The sequence below is a fragment of the Salvia hispanica genome, chromosome 3, assembly GCF_023119035.1.
Source record: "Salvia hispanica cultivar TCC Black 2014 chromosome 3, UniMelb_Shisp_WGS_1.0, whole genome shotgun sequence".
Classification (NCBI taxonomy): domain Eukaryota; kingdom Viridiplantae; phylum Streptophyta; class Magnoliopsida; order Lamiales; family Lamiaceae; genus Salvia; species Salvia hispanica.
Window position 1 is genome coordinate 1,854,868 of NC_062967.1, and position 19,632 is coordinate 1,874,499.

At 30.6% G+C, this 19,632-nt stretch overlaps 1 protein-coding gene across 1 annotated transcript; it reads left to right on the forward strand.

Annotated features, from left to right (window-relative positions):
• Positions 1–11,293: 11,293 nt before the first annotated feature.
• LOC125215839 (glutaredoxin-C6-like) lies at positions 11,294–11,949 on the forward strand. The gene has a single exon (XM_048117406.1). It carries the CDS (start codon positions 11,340–11,342, stop codon positions 11,739–11,741), a length of 402 nt encoding a protein of 133 aa, XP_047973363.1. The 5' UTR covers positions 11,294–11,339; the 3' UTR covers positions 11,742–11,949.
• Positions 11,950–19,632: the final 7,683 nt, after the last annotated feature.

Genomic DNA, 19,632 nt, shown 5'->3' on the forward strand with positions numbered 1-19,632 from the left:
TTTGCTTTGCATGGTGACAAAAAAATATAATGCAAATAGCCACATCAATTTTAATGATGTTTTATTTGAAAAATATTTAGTCACACATTTGAGCTTTCGGTCGATAGGCACTGTGAAAAATGATGGTTTTTTTTGTGTAAACCTATGGTCAACAATTAAAGTTACTACTTAAATTTTAAAACTTAATTAACTACATATTCTAAGGGTGCCATCAACAATCAATCATGAATAGAGAAAGAGTTTTTGAGGAATAACTAAAAAAGAGAATATTCCAACGAAGAAAACGTTCAAGATTAATTAATAGAGATTGGCGAAAAGTGACATGTTAAGTAACTAAGTTATTGGATGGGAATGGGTTTAATCCCCAAACCATTAATTTAGAAGATAAAAGGTTGTATCGATGTTGAAGAACAGTTTAATTGGTAAGACGCTTACCTCTGTCCAATAGATCGGGGTTTTGAGTCATTTCAGGCACGAACGGCGTCAAAAATTCTTTTTAGGTGGGGTAAAATTCTATACAAAGAGATTTTAAGATTTTGAGAAGAGGCATTATAAAGGTATTTCAAAAAAATTTAAAAATAGTGATTAAAATAGCACAAATAAATTTTTTTGAAGTGGAGCATTCACCCCTGTAGAGTGCATATAGATTCATCCCTGATTTTAGTGATAGATGGAAAAACATTATTAATCATTCTTATACAGAAAAAGAAAAGGTAAAAGATGAAATTGTTACTATTTTTTAATGGACAGCTAAAACGGTTAAAAATGTATTGAGTCCAAAGTTGAAGTTCAAAAATCTCAATTTAAATATAAGCAATTCGAAGACATCCAAAAAGTAAAGACATTTTTTAAAAATCCAAACAAATTTTTATTAGACTGATAATGCGCAATAATTAATTACAAAAACTTAAGCATAATTATAAACGTCACTTAGTATGGTTGTGCTCATTGATGATACTAACATTTTTTTTTTATTACTACAAACAATCATACGATGGTGGGTTGGAATGTCCCCAACAAGGTTAATTAGAAATTGATGATATAAAGGGGGTGTGATTAAATAAAAATTCTAAATATTGTACAAACTTAAAACTATGATCTTGATCATTAAAAAATATCAACAGATCAAAAAAAAACATCAACAGGAAAATGTCAACAGAATTTCAACGGTAGTCAATGATTGATGTTGTGTTGATACTGTGTTGACATTAAAATCTTGAAATTTTACACTATTGATATTGTATTGAAACTGTGTTGAAGCTGTGTTGAAGAGTTTTGAGTTTATAAAATATATAAGCTGGCATTTTATCAATACTCAATTAAAGTTTATATAAATAGTTTATACTCTTAAAACTAATATCAATAACCTCACCGTATATCGGTAAATAAATAGTTTATACTCTTAAAACTAATATGAATAACCTCATCATATATCTGCAATTATTAGTAACTGTTATTTGAATAAACTTTTAATAAAAATATATTTACAATTTATAGGTGTCAATAGAACACTATAGTATAATATACGTCACACTCCATTGGTAACTAAAAGTTAAAAATTAAAAGAGGAAAATAAAGTAAAAGTAGGAGTATGATTTGGTGAGAATGAACCAAAACTAATAATGTAGTCATCATGACAACAAATAAGCATATTCCCTAATACATGAGTTACAAAGGCTAAAGCTACCACTTTAATTTTCTCAAAATTCCAATGTGTTGTGTCACTAATTTATTCACTTGTCTAGCTAATAAAATATTTCATAATTTCATGAATTATTATTGTACGTAGCTCAATTAATTCGAGCAATAATTTTATGCTCCCATTAATTCTACCTATGCTTCTCGAATTGTCAAATTTCGATATAAGTAAAATAATAATTTCTGCCATCTCCTGTCTTCAAATCTGTTACATAGTCATTTGTCCACATCATTTGCAACACGACAACACCCATTAAATAAAAATATTAAAAAAATCTTTTATTATTTTTTTGCCCTAAATGTTCATCGATTTTATTGGTTAAGTAACTAAGTTTTACAACGACAGGTCTTTGTAAATAACTCTGAAAATTAATGAAAACATTAATTATATAGACAGAATGTGCAACCAATAATTGCAATGCAAAATTTAAATTCGGATGCTCAAGTAAAAAATATTTTTATGTGGGTGAGTGGGACCCACGTTCAAAATCTGACGTGATCAAAATTATATTCCAAAAATTGCAAAAATTATATTCCAACGTGGCAGACACCAAATATTGCACCATCAACGGCTCACCTTTAACCTAAAAAAGAATAAAATTATGATTTGAAAAATGAGTAAAGTAGAAGCGATCATAACTAAAATAAAGTAGATTAAATTAATAAGATGAATTTATATATATATATATATATATATATATATATATAAAAAGTAGGGGAGTGATCAATTGCTAACTCATCATTTAATTGCTAACTACAACTAATTTAAGGCCATAGGATTTTAGAAAACGTGTGGTCTACAATTTGCCACGTGTAATTTTCATTTTTATTAATAAAATCAAAAAAGATTATAAAAAAACGCCAAATTAGGGTTTTAGATGAAAATGTCAATATAATGTTTCGAAAATATCAACACAATGCTTTGAGAATGTCAACACGATGCTATAAGAATGCTAACCCATTGCTTATATTGACATTCTACATGTATTATATTGACATATTTTATATAGTATGTTGACATTTCTGCTTTACGAAAAAATTGAAAAATTTTCGATTTTTTTTTCAAATTTTGACGTCGGAACATATGCATATATGATATCGTTGGAATCCTTATAAAATTATCTTTAATTTGATATATGTTATATGAATTTAAAGTTTTGGAATTTCTTTTAAAAGTTAGTTATAACTAAACATGTAGTTAATTGACATTAATACCCCTATTGATATTTTATGGAATTAAATTCTATGGCCTTTATTGACGTTTTTTGTTGATCGTATTGATATTTCTTGATTGATGATCTAAGCCCTTAATTTGAATATTTAATGGCTATTATTTAGTTGTAGTTAGCAATTAAGTATTGAGTTAGTAATATAATACTCCCATGTTTAAATATATATATATATATAAGTAATGACTCAATTATATCGGGGACTTAGCGACTCACCTATAGTATGACCGAAAAAGTACGTGCATCGAGGACTATAACATAGCAGTAATGGTGAACCATTTTTTTTATACAATTTCAATATGACTATAGCAGGACTAGTTATTATACATTTTGAATGTATTCTCTGTGATTGTCTCGAATTTAGTATATCATACTATAAAAAAGTGTAGCTAGCACCTTGGAAAAAGTAGAAAGTGATCGTTAGTACATAGACACGTACAATGAGCTACGCTTGCTTCTGATGCGTTGGTATATAAACTATACAATGAGTAATATGTACTATACGATTCCACGAACTTTGTAATAATCTCATATTTTAATGTCGTGACGAGATAGAAGCCTTCTAATGTACGCCATTATATAAACTAAAACCTCAATAAAATAAAAATACGAAGGAATCTCAAAGTTAGGTACGTCTAAATAACTAAGAAAAAGTGGTTATATACGTACGTCATGACATAAGATGTAAGAAGTACTACTATTACGCAGACATGGAGTACTATATAGTAGTATTAAAATCATGTAAAGAGAAAAGCTTTTGATTAGGAAATTACTAATTTAAACCTTTTGAAGGACCTCCCACTCTGTTTCATGTAGTTAGGTGGGGGAAACATAATTAATCAAAAGATTATACTATTGTTAATGAATGTACTTGAATTTGTGCAACCTTTTCTTTCAAAGACATAAGATATTTGCACCAAGAAATAACCTTATGTGTAGTTAATTATGAACTTGGTTTCAAATATTTGATCCATCTAATTTTAAAAAAGAAGAAATATCTTAAACTCTATGGATTGTCTAATTTTAATGTCTTTCGATCCAACTTTTTTTTTTATAAGCTAAAATGCTCAAGCCAAAAAAATGGCGAGCCAAAGTGCGCTACCAAACAAAGAGATCCCTGAAAACGCACTCCACGCAGTACACCCAAAAGAGAGGAAAGAGCAGCATACAAGCAGAGAAAAGGCAAGGAAAACGAACCGTAACACATGCTCAAGACAAGCCCAAAAAAGCAAGCAAGCACCTCTTTGCATCTTCTGTGGTCACAATGATTTGAAGTTTCATCCACGCAATTAGTCAAGAGACCTCTTTTTAGGGGAGTTCCAGCACCAGCCCTTTGCTCGGGTATCTTGGAGTCTTCCATCCTTTGATGGATTTTGGAACTATTGAAGGACAATTTTTTTTGGGTGAAATTATATCGGATATAGCAACTGAAAAATCATAAATACTAGTAGTAGATATTATAGATGAGTTAAACGATATTGTATATTTGTACAGAAAATGACATCATGTAGTTAACAACGTCAATGATATATTACACATTGTAAACCGATTTCTCAGCATAGGTTAATTATTAATTGCAAACAAATCCAAAAAAATTATGATTTTTCAGCTTAACTTTGAAATGTTAAATTACTTAATTATAAATAAACAAATTGGTGATTTTTCTGTCGATTTGGTGACTGAAAAATTACAAGTGGTAATTAATAGTGTCATGCATTTATACATAGTTTCGCATTAATTTTGAATTAAATATTTTTTGTGGCACGAGCTGGTTGTTCCACTTTGTGTTATTTAAATCTAGTGGAAATTGTTTAGCAGTCCTTAAGTTGATAAAAAAATAAAACAACCTCCACTCGGATTCTTTAATTAAAAAATATACGAATCTAATTAATAGAGTATTTAAGTGCTTTGTTAATAACTTTTCTCTTGGTGTCTATTGAGACGGTGGCGGCGTCAAGGAGTTTGTATACAGTATACACAAAAGCATATATGTAAATGTTTTTGTAAAAAAAACTGAAAAAGCATAGATAAAAAGATAAAGAGATACGTACAAATTTTATACTATGTAAATGTTTTTGTTATACTTCTTCGTGGTATTGAACATGATCCACTTTTCTTTTTAATTTTTTTTAATCAAAATGATCATTATTTAAAACGAAAATACATATATTTCTATTTTATTTTATTTTTCTTACTTTACTCTCTTTATTTTACACAAAATAAAATTGCATAAATTCTCGAGTCATCCAAAAAATGAACCATCTTTCTTAGGACGGAGGGATTACTATTATCTACTGAAATTAATTTACTAACTTCGCACTACTTACTTTATTATCCGTTTTAGATAGCAAACTAAATTTAAAATTAGTAAATAGGAAAAAATAATAAATAGTCCAAGTTAAATAAATAAAAAGGAGAGTGAACGGGACAAAATACTACTGCTAGATTAGAAGTAGTGCTAGTTCACCAAAAATAGTCAATATAGTGGGTTTAATTCAAATATAATAAAGTAATAGTAATTGAATTATAAAATGTGATCATCATCTATAAACAGGTGTATAAATTAATTTTTTATTCACACGAAAATGAGAAATAATAGTACTAATAGAATTATAATTTGATACTGAATTTTAAGAAACATCAAAAGTGGATGGAAAAAATTAGTAGAATGTAGATTTTACATTTATATATATTGTTTTTATGATATAACCTGAATGTAATGATTTAGTTGATAATCGAGTTCATTTACTAAAAGTAGAAAAAAAAAATGAAGGACGTACTATCTTCCTCCATTCATCACCCACAAACTTCATTCACACAAATTTTCAATCTTTTTTCTCTCCATCTTTATTAAATGAGTTCTGATTCATCGTCTCGTGCTCAGTCCGACGAGGAAATATCACATTCTTCTTCCGAAGAAGAGGTACCTCCCGCTCCCACCGGATGGGATGTAGCGGGTTTCGCCAACAACCCAATCAACAACTATATCTCCCGCCGCATACAAAGCGAGATCGCTCGAATGCAGCAGCCACCCCCCCAACGGCCAAGCCGCCGGCGGCGCCGATACATCCCTCGCAACCACACCGGTGCGCACGATCGGCCGTTCGCTCGATTATTTCGCTGGAGGAACCACGTATCCGGTGCGTATGTATTTCGTCAGGTTCGGGAATACCGCGCCGTCTCTCCTCTTTCTCCCGCGCGCACAGCACAAGTGCGCTATATCCGCGCGTACCGAAGTTCCGGCCTGCCGAGACGCAAAGAGAAGCTTTCCGTGACTATCGCCCTGCCGTACACGCAATCGCTGCCATCCGGCATAGCCAGATAGTGGAGGGTCCGCCGGACATGTTCGATGAGTATCTCGTAATGCGGCTAGACGACCAGGCAACGAGTGCCTCAAGAATTTCGTCGTGGCGTGCGGTAGATATTTGGGGAGCACTCACCTTCGCTCGCTACGGACGCAAATGGACTGCAGCTTCCGTTACTGGATTGGCACTGGAGGACCCACGGCTTTTCCGGGATGCTCGGGCAAAGATCGACCGTACGCACCGGGCAAGGGAAGAACCGCCCAACCGCGTGGCGAGGCTGGGCTTACTACCGGTTACAGGCAGCTGTGATCTCACTATCACTTCTGTGAAGCTGCGTTTGCAAACCCATCTGCTTGATTTGCATACAATGCCACATTTGAGAGTAGCATAGCCGGTCGAACAACGACCTCAACGTCCTGACCTCGCCCTTTTCAACGAGCGGATCAACTGGATTAGGCCCCTCCATCGAAAAAATTGAACAATATTTCACAGACAGATGGAGTAACATTTGGATTATTGTGTGAACATCCCACGTGGTGTGGGACCTGCCCCGTTACGGTGACGTGCTTGCCTACAGTGACACCATAACGCAACCCTCTCTCTCTCCCCATCGTTCGAGGAGCAGGATCTGCTGCCACCTGTCGGCGCCTCGACGTAATGATGACGTGTACACCCGATCATGACGTCACATGGGGCCCACCGGAACGCCCTTCATCATCAACCCCCTTTCATTGATTCCATGTTTCAGATATGCACGGTGACTTCATCGCGGGACCCACCTTCGCGTTATAATTACGCTTTTGCCACCACTCCCCACGTTCTGACCAACCACACCCAATTCTGACGTAATTAAATATTTTTACTGCATTAAATATGTACTACTATTACATGAAAATGATTTAACGCAAAGATAAATTCCTCAAATATCATTATATACTTTACTCCCACTGTCAGCAAATAAAAGTCTCATTTTTTTATTTTAGTCTATTCATAAATAAGAGTCACGGTTCACTCTTACTATATATGGTAATAGAATCTCATCTTTAACTAGCTCATTTCATTCACATTTCATTTAAAACGAATATATATAGATGAGACCTCTATTCCACTAACTTTTTTCTATCCATTTTTCTTAACATTTCTTAAAATCGTGATTCTCATAAATGGAACTTCTTATAGTGGACGAGGGAGTAGTATCTAAATCTTATGTTCTTCAATTTTAAAAATTAATTGAAATTTTATGAAAATTAAATATATTTCTAATTATTGTGTGCCAAAAACTATAGGGTGAGATTGTGCTAAACTTTTACTACGATTCGAAAGTGAGCTTATAATCTCTCTGTATAATTATTTAGTTATTTTATGATTTATTATTTAGTTGTTAGAATTTTATTTATTTTCCTAAATTGTTAGCATTTGATTTATTTTTCATTAAGTGTACTAAAATTTGATTTATTTCATAATTTGTAGAAGATCTTTTTATATCACACATATAAATATAACATATTTTATTATTGTTAATAATTAAATAAAAATATTTATTATCATTCTCTTTATGATTTCTCCCTCTTGGAGAAATCAAAGTCATGCCAACTCTCATCTCCGTGTACTTTCTTTTCAAATACTCTAATAAGTAAGAATTAATCTCATATTAATTCTTATTAAATTGGATCTAATATGGAAGTTGGACTATAATAAAATTTTATGGTTTTCATTTGAATTTTTGAAGTTGCTGACTAAACTTGAATAATTTTTCAGACAATGTTCTGTGAAAATAATTATGATAGTATTATATAATGTGTCTCGATTGATAAGTCCGTTCAAGGTGTTGAACTGTTGATTATGATGGATCGGATTTATTTTTGATGAATTGTAGGCAAGATATTTATTTGAAATTGATGGATCAATTAAAGGTTTTGACCTGGGTCGATTCTATTTGTTATTTTGTCTTTTGAAAATCTTTAATTGTCGTGGAATGATTATTAAATTTGTTGGATTAATTAAGGGTCAATTTCATGTTGAACGATTCAAAATTGGAGCTTTTCCTTGTAAATTACTATAACATGATTGAGTTCAACTTCAACTATAAGTTGTAAGTATAAAAATGGAGCTTCTCTTTGTAAATTCTAACGTGATTGAGTTCAACTCCAACTATAACTAAACTTATTAAAAATTTGATGTATTTTTCTGTGTCAAGCTCACACTAGCTTGTAACTACTTGAACCGAAATCAATATTATTGATTTATTGTTACTAATTAATTTAAAAATATGTGTATATAAAATATAAAATTATCAAAAAAAAAAAACTTCCGAGTTACCTTGTACGTGGACAAAATTATTCTTTTAATAATGTCGAAAATGATACTACTACTGTTTAATACTCCTTAAATGTTTTATGCATCACTAAAGACGTTTTCATACGAGAATTTGTTAATTATAAAAGTTAAATATCATAATTTACATATTTAATTTTTAAAACCTTAATATCTAACCAGAATTTGATACTCCCTCCGGTAGTTGAGTCATTTCATTTTCTGCACTTTTTTTGTGAAAATGATACAGTACTACATTATTCTCTTTCTTAATTTACTAGTGCAGAAAATGAAATGACTCAACTACCACAGAACGGAGGGAGTAATATTATGTGATTTGGATTACTACTCTTAATTACTACACCTGTGATTATTAAAAATGATACCCCTCATATTAAGGTTAAGTGTATCCTTAAATGATGCTGTCGTTTTGTGACTGTTTATTATCTGTATGTGTATATGAAAATTGCAACTAGTTTGCGGTAGGTCAACCCACTTTCATATGAGTCATCTCTTAAAAATAGATTAATATTACTTCAATAAAATACTCCACATAATAGTAGTACTCCATATTTTACTACTACTAACATTGGCCAAAAAGATTGGACAATATTTTAAAACCTTCAATTTTTAATTCTCCTTGGAAGTTGGGAATCACAGTAATTTTGTTTTTAGTAGGACTGAATAATTACACTAATTTACTTATTTTTCACTAAACAAAATAATTTTCTTTTCCTTTTCAGTGGATTTAGATGTCGGAAACATCACTTCTGTCTATTGATTTTTTCTAACAATTCATAAAAATCACTCCTAGAAGATTAAAGGTACATTTATATGCTCACACTAAAAAAATACTAGATGGAAAATTTATTTTTAAAAAGTTGAGAATAAAGCTACTCCTATGTTAATTGTTTTTTCCTCTATGACATCTAAACTTTACTTGTCTACTAAAAATTACTTTAGGATATTTATTTTATTAACTTGTTGATTCTGAATTGCACATAATAGTTTGAGAGCATCAACTTTAAGTCAATATATGTAGAGTGAACATGTCATTTATTTTATTGAAATAACTTACAAATATGTCATTTTCATATAGACTTTTAGTAAAGCTTTTTCCCTAAAAGAATACCTTTTTCCCACGTAACTTGTTGCAATTTCAAGTATGATGTTCCACACTTGGCATTAATTAACTGAAGTTACGTCGGTCTAGCAATTGAGACTAATTAAAATTGGTTAATTAGTTAATTAATTAATTAATTAATTAATTAATAAGAGACCACCAAGAAACAGATCAGTAGGATCTTTCTGTTTTGTCATCTAGTGTATGTAACCCCACAATTACTCCCTACACCTGCGCTTCATATTATCTTTCTTACGTCTCCCCATACCACGACAACCAATCAAAATATTATTACTATCATTTATAATTTTATTTCATTTTACAATATTCTAAAAAACTTTTTTTCCTAAAGTTTAATAACTACCCCATGGTTTTTATATAAACCGGTGGCGTACTTATGCAGTTTCTTGTCAATTTTAAAAGAGGGTTTTATTTGATGAGTTTTCCAAAGTTAATTTGGTAATTAATGTGTGTACTCATCAATAAATTCTTATTTCCACAATGTAGAAGCGATTTAATGTGTTAAAATTACAATAAATCAATCACTTTAGTACTTTGTAAAATTTAGCATTCACCCTCCAAACTTTTTTTTATTTTTTGTTTTTATTGTGTAACTTATAATATATTTTGATCTTTTCCATTCTTTCTATAGCGTTGACTGCACCGACACTTTATTCTTTACGTTGAGATGTTTGAACAGTCTTTCCTTTTGTTTTCGTATTAATTGTACGGTCGTTACAGATAACATATTTTGAATTTTTGTCGCCCACTATCAGTATATTTGACCGCACCGACCTTATCTTCTTACGGATAACAATCACGCAGTATATAATTCAAAAGTAATAAGTAGATATGGTCGGTACGACATCTATATTTCCCTGATTTATCCTCTATCCCAAATAATTTTGACCCATACCCTACTCCTTCACTATTCATGTTCCATCAATAACACTTATACACCAAAATTGAGTAAATATACATTAGTAATAAATGTAAATACAAAAAAACATCACATACTTTTCTCGTTCACTTAAAAATTACACTACAATAAAAGAAAAAAGAAATCGTGAAAAATAGTCACATTTATAATTTTCAACTCATCCACCAAAATTATTCAATCTTTTCTCTTATCTTTAATACTTTATTCATTTATCCTTTTGTATCTTTTATGAAATACTTTACAAATTAGTACTCCCTCCGTTCCATAGTACAAGAGTTATTTTACTATTTTGGTACGTTCCATAGTAATAGAGTCATTTCCATTTTTAGTAAAAGTCAACACATTTTTCTACACCTACTTTATTCTCTCTCCATCTCTCTATCTTTTTCATTTTCCACTTTACTCCCCCTTTATTTAACTTACCTAACACAACTTTTCTTAATCTCCGTGCTGAAAAGAAACGCCTCCATTACTATGAAACGGAGGGAATACTATACATTAAAACCCGTACCGTCCTTAAAACGCAGACTACTATATTTTTTAGAACTATTACTATAAAATAAATTTCAAAATCCAAAACTCAAATTAATTTACACAATTTTATCACCCCCCACCCCACCCCACCCCACTCAATATTTTGGGTATATAGTAACCCCCAAATCCCTCTCTCTCTCTCATCAACACACCTCTCTCATTCTCTCTCTCAAAAACAATTCAATTCTACATCGACGATGCAAGGCCTCCGGTACGGCCTCCTCTCCGACGGCGGCGTCCGCCTCGAGCTGACCCCCTCCGCCGCCTCCCCGCTCGCCATCGACGTCGCCGAGTCGGCCGAGACCCGAATCCAGCGCCTGATCGCCGAGAATCCGGTGATCATCTTCAGCCGCCCCGCCTGCTGCATGTGCCACGTCATGAAGCGCCTCCTCTCCACCGTCGGCGTCCACCCCACCGTCATCGAGCTCGACGACGACGAGATCGCCGCCCTCTCCCCCCGCCCCGCCCCCGACCTCTACATCGGCTCCGCCCCCGTCGGCGGCCTCGAGAGCCTCGTCGCCCTCCACCTCAGCAACACCCTCGTCCCTCGCCTCGTCCAAGTTGGTGCCCTCCAAAATCATCACCCCCTAATTAATTAATTATTAATTAATTAATTTTTGCTTTTTTTTTTTTTTTAATTATAAGAAGAAGAAGAAGAATCATATCATTATTTACTACTACTACTAGATGGTGATTAGGGGAAATAAGAGTGTATTGTGATTTGGGGTTTTGAGTTGTAAGCTTGTGAATTAGTGTTGGTAATTGTGATTATGACTATCTACTTTCAATGGAGAAATTGATTTGCAAGGTTTGTTGTTATTATTCGATGTTGCATTGGTCAAAGAATCAAGATTAAAGAAATTGACATGGAATCATATTATATATACACATGAATGTGATTTTGTGTAAACATTACTTATTATTTGTATTATTATTAGATGAAATAAAATAGTATTGGTGTGGGAAATGATTATTTGCTAGTATTATAGTGTGTAGACTCATGAATATCCCAATTATTGTGGAGGAATATTCTCTAGTGTTGTTTATTGTAGTTCTTGGAAATTATTCTTGGACGAATTTGGGAACGGAATTTTCTTCATAGATTCACTATGTTTGTGCTCCATTGCAATTAAACCACTTTTGACTAGCAAACGATTATTATTATATTTGTATAAGATTTTTTTTAAAGAGTTTTTATTTTGCCCTACAAATGGTTGGCATCCACTGGATCTTTCTTTGCTACTCTTACCCTCAATCACTGATTTATTATGCTTGTCTACTTCTCTCGCTTTTTCGATTATTTTTATATTTACAATCGTTAGATTTTTAGAAATATCAAAATTTTGGAGTACCATTTTAAGTTAATTGTGTTTAAAAATATGGAAATGTTGATTTGTTGCATTTTTTTTATATGTTTATTTGTATAGTTTAGAAATGAAAAATTGCTAAATATTTCTTGATTTGGAATGTGGCAAATGCCAAACATAAATGCGATGTGAATAAGAGGAGGAAAAAAAATTAAAAAAGGAAAGAATTAAGAATACAACAAATGAAGCAAACTCAAATAGAATCTTGACAACGGTGAACAATGAAAGGGAAATTAGATAGGTAGAAAATAAAGAACTATTTTTGAATTACTATAAAAAAATGATTCCATGAGCTTTAGTAAAAATACGAAAGCTACTACACGACCACGATATATGTGACAAATACTCTCATTATAAGTTGGTGTTTTCTTGCCTGAGACATGAATATTGTCGTCATAGGAAATTATAAATTTTAATGTTACTATGTGTTTTACAACATTTGCACTATATATGAATTTATTCAGAAATAATGGGTCCATACATTTTAAAAGAGAAAAATTGAAACAATAAAGAAACTAATGAAATAATTATGGGTCTTTCTATATACATGAAATGACCTTTGATGCTTGATCTTTTTCCTCCTCATCATGGGATGTCTTGTCTTATTGAACAATTATTTTGCTTGAAATGTCCATTCTTTAATATAAAGTTTGATTGATATTTTTGGTCGAGTTGATTGCGTAATATAAGTTGGGGCATAATAAAACAATTTATTTATATTTTCTATTTTATATTTTCATATGTATGGATGTAAATTGTACTACTACTTCACAAAGATTAATCATTAATTGGGACATTTATTTATATAAAAATATTTTGTCAGCATTTTCTTCGGTCATTAATCAAAGTGATGTTCCATTTTGCAATATGTTAACAACTAGAGTTGAAATAGAAATCCAAATTGTTGAATATTCTCAATATGTGGTGGTGAATAAAGTTGAATTTATTCCTGTATGACATCGAGGTGATGCTAATATACTTTATTTATTTATTTTTCTTTAACAAGAATCATGTATGGTCGATTGATAATGAAATCTAAATTATAGTCTTCACCTCCCACTTAATGACTAATTAAGTACTCATTACACTAATCAAATTAAGTGTATCTAATTCAGAAATGGAAGTAATCAAGGTCATGAAGGCCAAACCCACTTTAAAATATCTTTCCCAAATTAGGAAAAAAGAAGGTTTGCTGTTCCATTATGGAAGGAAGAGATGAACCCACTGTATTTTTTATAATAAAAGCAAATTAAATCAATATTTTACAATAAACTAATTGATTTATACATTCTGACTAATTATGAGAGAGGATGCCTCACACGGAGAATGTTTTGCAATTACATAAATATTTGTAACTAAAATAAATTATAATTAATGAAAGGTAATACTCCATATTGCAAAGTATAGCATAGTTTAATTAGTAATTAATAACTAAAAAAATATGTATTGTTAGTAGAGAAATAGATTATTTTTTGTTAACCCACAATTTTTTTTTTTTAAAAAAAAACTATTTTTAAGAGAGCGACCAATTAGTATGATTAAAGACTCCAATTTTTTTTATAATACTACTATTATATTTATTTGAAGTTGCCCTTTTTCCACTGGGGTTGGAGAAGACAAGTGATTGTGGAATTGCAATAGCAAAAACCATCATTAATACTGTTTGTATACAGTTGATGTTGTATGAACCCGGCCAGCCCACAGGCTTAGAATCCAAAAAACAAAGTACTATAATAAAAAGGCAAATGAATTAATAATTATATGGTGTTTATTTTTATGGAAATGGAATCACACATGGCTACCATTTGTGGGCACCAAAGCACAAATATTAAAAAGGGCCCATTTAGAATCTTTCACTGTGCACCCCTCAAGAGTCAAGAGAATCTTAATCTCAAAATCATGCAATATACTTATTAAATATAAATAACTTCTTTTAAATGACTAACTTTCACACATTTGATCATTTGTGTGTAATAGGACAGTCGTGTGTCACTATAGAGGAATTTAGTAGGCGTAGCTAGAAGTGATAAATAGACATTCAATTGATTTAATTTGTCTTAAAATCCACCTACATATAATTTACTTTGATAATTATAAACACAAAGGTGCGTCATATTGCTAATTATTTAACTTGCTAACTCATCAATACAATGTATTAAAAATGTCAACACGATCAAATCAAAATGTCAACACATAATATCAACACATTATATTGAAGTTGAACAAAATTATTTGTTGACATTTTAATGTCATCGTGTTGACATTTTTAATACACTGCACTGATGAGTTAACAAGTTAACAACTTAAGAAAGTTAGCAATTGATCACACCCCTATAAACACAAATATAAAAAATATATGATAGCTTTTAACTGGATAAGTAAATTAAACCGGATAAATATCAGTTAATGGAAATATTCTTAATAGTAATATTTTTTTTAAAGTTCAATATGTTTGGTTTTGGAAGATATTGAGTGGAAAAATTAATATTGACTCTTTAAATTTAAAGTACTCCGTATATTCTTTTAAAATATCCGAAACCAAGATAACTTTAAAAAAGACCATTCTTTTTTTTCCATATTGTAACACTCCCTCATGCAATGCAATATTCTACTTCAACTTTTCTTATATTCGTAGAGGCATGAATTAAGTTACAAACAAATAATCGATGTTTATAATATCGTAATTAAATTGGTATACAAATATTTCACTAGTAGATACACACACATAGACGCACAAAATGGTTTAATCCACTATATCAAAAAAAATCACTAGCATAATTAACATCGTTACAAAAAATCATATCGTCACAACGAAATATACGAAAATTATTTATCTTAAAATTCTAAACTCTAAAATGAGGTAATGCATCCCCCCTAACAAAAGGGCATTTCTTATATTTGGTGTTTGGCACACTCTTTGTCTCCAACCAAGTCTAAAGTCCTAAAAAAGCTTCTTTGTTAGAGCTGAAGTCATGCTTGCTTTTATCTATCTTTACAATTATGTATTCCATTATTTATATATTTATTTTCCCTCCTAAGCTTTGTCTAATTGGTCCATGTTAACTTGCAACTATTTCATCATGAACTCATTAACCACATTTCTTTAATGCTGCACTAGCCATCTTATGGCTGTGAATTCTTCACACAAAATTGAAATGTTTTGGGGGCAAATTAAATATATTATAAAAGCATGCTTTTTAGCATAGTAATTTTATTGAAAAAAGTGTTCTATGATATAATGATGCATCACATAAAAGCTTCACCAGCTAGGACCTCCCTCTCTTGAATTATTTATTTTGCAATCATACACCTCCTATAATTTCTTCTAATATGTTACATGTTATTTTTCCTTTTCACACACACTTTTTTAGGATTTTAAACAGAAGTAATTAACCATGAACTTCACATTTTATTCACGGTGAAAAATGATGAATTCCATAAATACTCCCATGTTTATAATTATTATAATTATTCTATGCTTTTAAGGTCTGTGATTGTAAAGGACTTTAATTTAAAAAGTCATTCCATTTTCTCAGAGATGATATCATTAATCATATGCACGAGGAGATTGTACATTTGTACCTCACACGTATATAAGTTGTACAACATAGTGACCTTGGGTTTGGATTCCATATGTATGTATATATATATTATTTTAAAATGTAAACTAAATTGGAAGAGATCTAGAATAATTTAATTTGTACCCTACTTATGAATATTGGGTATCATATCAAATAAGGCTAATTAAAGTTGGCAATAAGATATTGTACAAATTTTTATTATTTCCAAAATAAATCCACGTTAAATTTTAGTTTTATTTTGGTCAACAAAATATTTTTGAATAGATGAGTCACGCTTTTATTTTAAAGAATATACAATATATATAAACAAACCTTCAACTGAAATAATCTGTAAACACATGAAATAAGTTGCGAAAAATATACTAAGGAAAATGAATTTGTAGGAGTTATTTGGGCCTTGAATTAAAGTTTGAACCCGTTGCGAAAAGTGAAAAATGATTATAATTATTATTTAATTATTATATACTAAGGAAAATTTAGTTGATATAAAATTTTCATATAACTTTAATTATATGAAAAATGGTCAAATTTTATATGAAAAATTTAGTTGCGAAAAATGAAAAATGAAAATGATTATAATTAAAGTTGCGAAAAATATACTAAGGAAAATAACTGAACCCGTTGCAGCTTATTTGGGCCTTGAATTAAAGTTTTTAAATGAAAGTATAACTTCATTTGCTGGGCCAAAATGGCCCAATTGAAATCTTGTGTTGATTTACAAAAAAATAAATAAAATACTACAATACATTTTCAATTTCTGAGCAAGTATAATAGTATTAATTATTTTCCCTTCAATAAATACACACACCCGTAGTATGTTTATCATCAATTAATTTCGGGTTTTGGATTAAAACCGGATCTAACAAAATTCCGCCTATTTTGAATATTATTGAATTAATTCACATACTAAATTTTATTATTATTATTATTATTATTATTATTATTATTATTATTATTATTATTATTATTATTATTATTATTCTGGTGATTTATAAGGGTTGTGGTCCATGACATAGTGGTCCAAGCCCAAAACTGATTAGGATGGATGGATTGAGAAGTATTTGGCATTTTCGATTCGGGTTATCTCAATTTAATTCCTATCATTTAAATCAAGTCTTTTTTAAGGGTTAAGATTTTTTGGCTCCTAAAAAAAATGTATTTCTAATTTTCATCGATGATGTATTTTAATGCCTTCAAATTGATTTTTCTTTTCAGGCATGATTAAACCGTGAGGGTCAAAATTTGTCTTTCGTTTTTTTTTGTCTCCGTTGATTATTTTTATAGTAAGTGCTTTTATGTTCGGATACCTTCATAAATATCTTCTTCTTTTTTAGACTATAATGCTTACCTTCATAAATTTCTTCTTCTTCTTTTTTTTTTTTTTTTCTACTTTCAATTGTCATATCTTGATTTGAGAAAATTGTATTGTTTGCTATGTGAATATCGCTTAGATACCAATTGTCATATCTTGATTTGAGAAAATTGTATTGTTTGCTATGTGAATGTCGCTTAGATACCTTAAATCACGGAGTAAATTGGCTAAATCCTTTTGATTTTAAAATTATCTAATTGTTAATTAGAGCCCGTTTTGTCTGGGTACAATTTAGAACTTTGGTTCAATTTTAATTTCTGTTCGTGGTGAATTTTTACGATGCAAATTGAGGAGAAAAGTGTAGTTTATGCTAGCTATAGGTCGACTCTAACTAGTTTTTGTGGTACAAGTTCTTCATTGGGTGTAATTGGATATTTGAACAAATGCTTTTTGATATAAGCTATGTAAGAGCTTCGTTAGTTTAGCAATTCATGATACAAAAGATCAAATAAGTTACTTAGGGATGTGAATCAGGCCAATCTGTTTGGGTTCAGGCCAACCCGTTTGGGTTCGGGCCAACCCACTCGGATTGCCGGGCTATTTGGGTACGAGCTATTCGGGTTATAAATTTTTCGAGTAAAAAATTTTCAACCCTAACCCGCCGGGTTATGGGCTAACCCATCGGGCTATTCGGACCTAAAAACTTTCGAAAATAATCTCATGTAATCAAATTTTTCTCAGTAAAATGATTTTTAAATTAAATTTTTTTTTATCTTAGTGATAGAATCATATAAAATCTTCAATTGTTTTATAGTTTTCATCAATAATAGTTGGATAGAAGCCTTTCATCTCGATCAACTACAATCTAAACAAAGATAAATCAATATTAAATCAATTTATATCAATTAAAGCTTGTGCTCGTGTCATTATTTTGGCACTGTATATAATTAATTCTTTATGAAAAATAAAAATCATATCTTACATGAATCATTATTAAAATGATAAATATATTAAAATTTTGATTGTTAATTCTTAATTTTGTATTGATTTATGTTGGTGGTAGTAAGACAGTAGTGACAGATGATGGGATGATGCAATAATGAGTTGACGTGGAACTTGAAAGTTAATAGTATTAGATTGAGTGGAAAATGGTAGAATGTAGATTGAAAAAGACTAAATGATTGTGCCACATGGAATTCAATAAGTCCCTAAAACGCAATATTTTTTAATTGAAAGTTGCAACCCGTCGGGTCAACCCACAACCGTTCGGACCAACCCGTTTAACCCGTCAATCCATTCGGGCCAACCCATTTAGCCTGTTTTGTATTCGCGTTATAAAATTACAGTCCTAACCTGCTCATTTTACAGGACTATTTAGATCGACCCACAAGTTAATTCGGGTTGAATTGACATCCCTAGAACTACTACCACACCGTACTATTTTAAGCTCAAAACACTTGTATTTATTAAAATATTATAATGTTTATTCTTTTTACGTGTGCAACCAAAAAAAATGAAATTTATGCACACCTTAAATTTTATGAGCGCTACTATGTATTATAAACTTCAATGTGTTGATGGACTCTACTTCTAATCTTATAAGATTTTATGAATAAATAAAAAACTATATAACGATTAGCCAAATATTACAAATTGGTGATTAAATTATAATTATGGCCCACACGCGTAACAAATACTAGTAGTTGGAAAAGGCGTAAAATAAAATAAAATAATAAGGCGTGGATTGCTGCAAGTAAAATGACAAATGAAAACTTACATAAATCTATAATATATTTAATCCTAAGAGAATATATTCATATTTTCAAGTTATTGAGAACATGATTTAGCAGAGGCAGCATCGCTCCATAGCAAGTCACGTTCTTTTGTTTGGTACTTAAATTGGCATTTTCATCAAACCCACTCCCCTTTATTTTTTTATCACCTTTAATTTAATTTGATATGTCTACCTAAATATCACACGTCGGAAGTGATTGTTTATCTAATTAAATATATCTACTTATAAAGTCATGAACAATATTAAGAATATAATTTGCTAATAACATAAACTTTCAATAGTGTGTACTCTTATAATTAAAAAAAACAGTATTTTTATGCAATTCGTAAATTTAATAATTATAATTGTAATTCATGAGATATATAAGAAAAGAAAATTTAAAAATAAAATATATAATAATTTTACTTATTTTATGTTTTATATGGTTATGCGTTT

Coding starts and splice junctions, on each gene's coding strand:
- LOC125215839 (XM_048117406.1), top strand. CDS start 11,340: ATGCAAGGCCTCCGGTACGGCCTCCTCTCCGACGGCGGCGTCCGCCTC.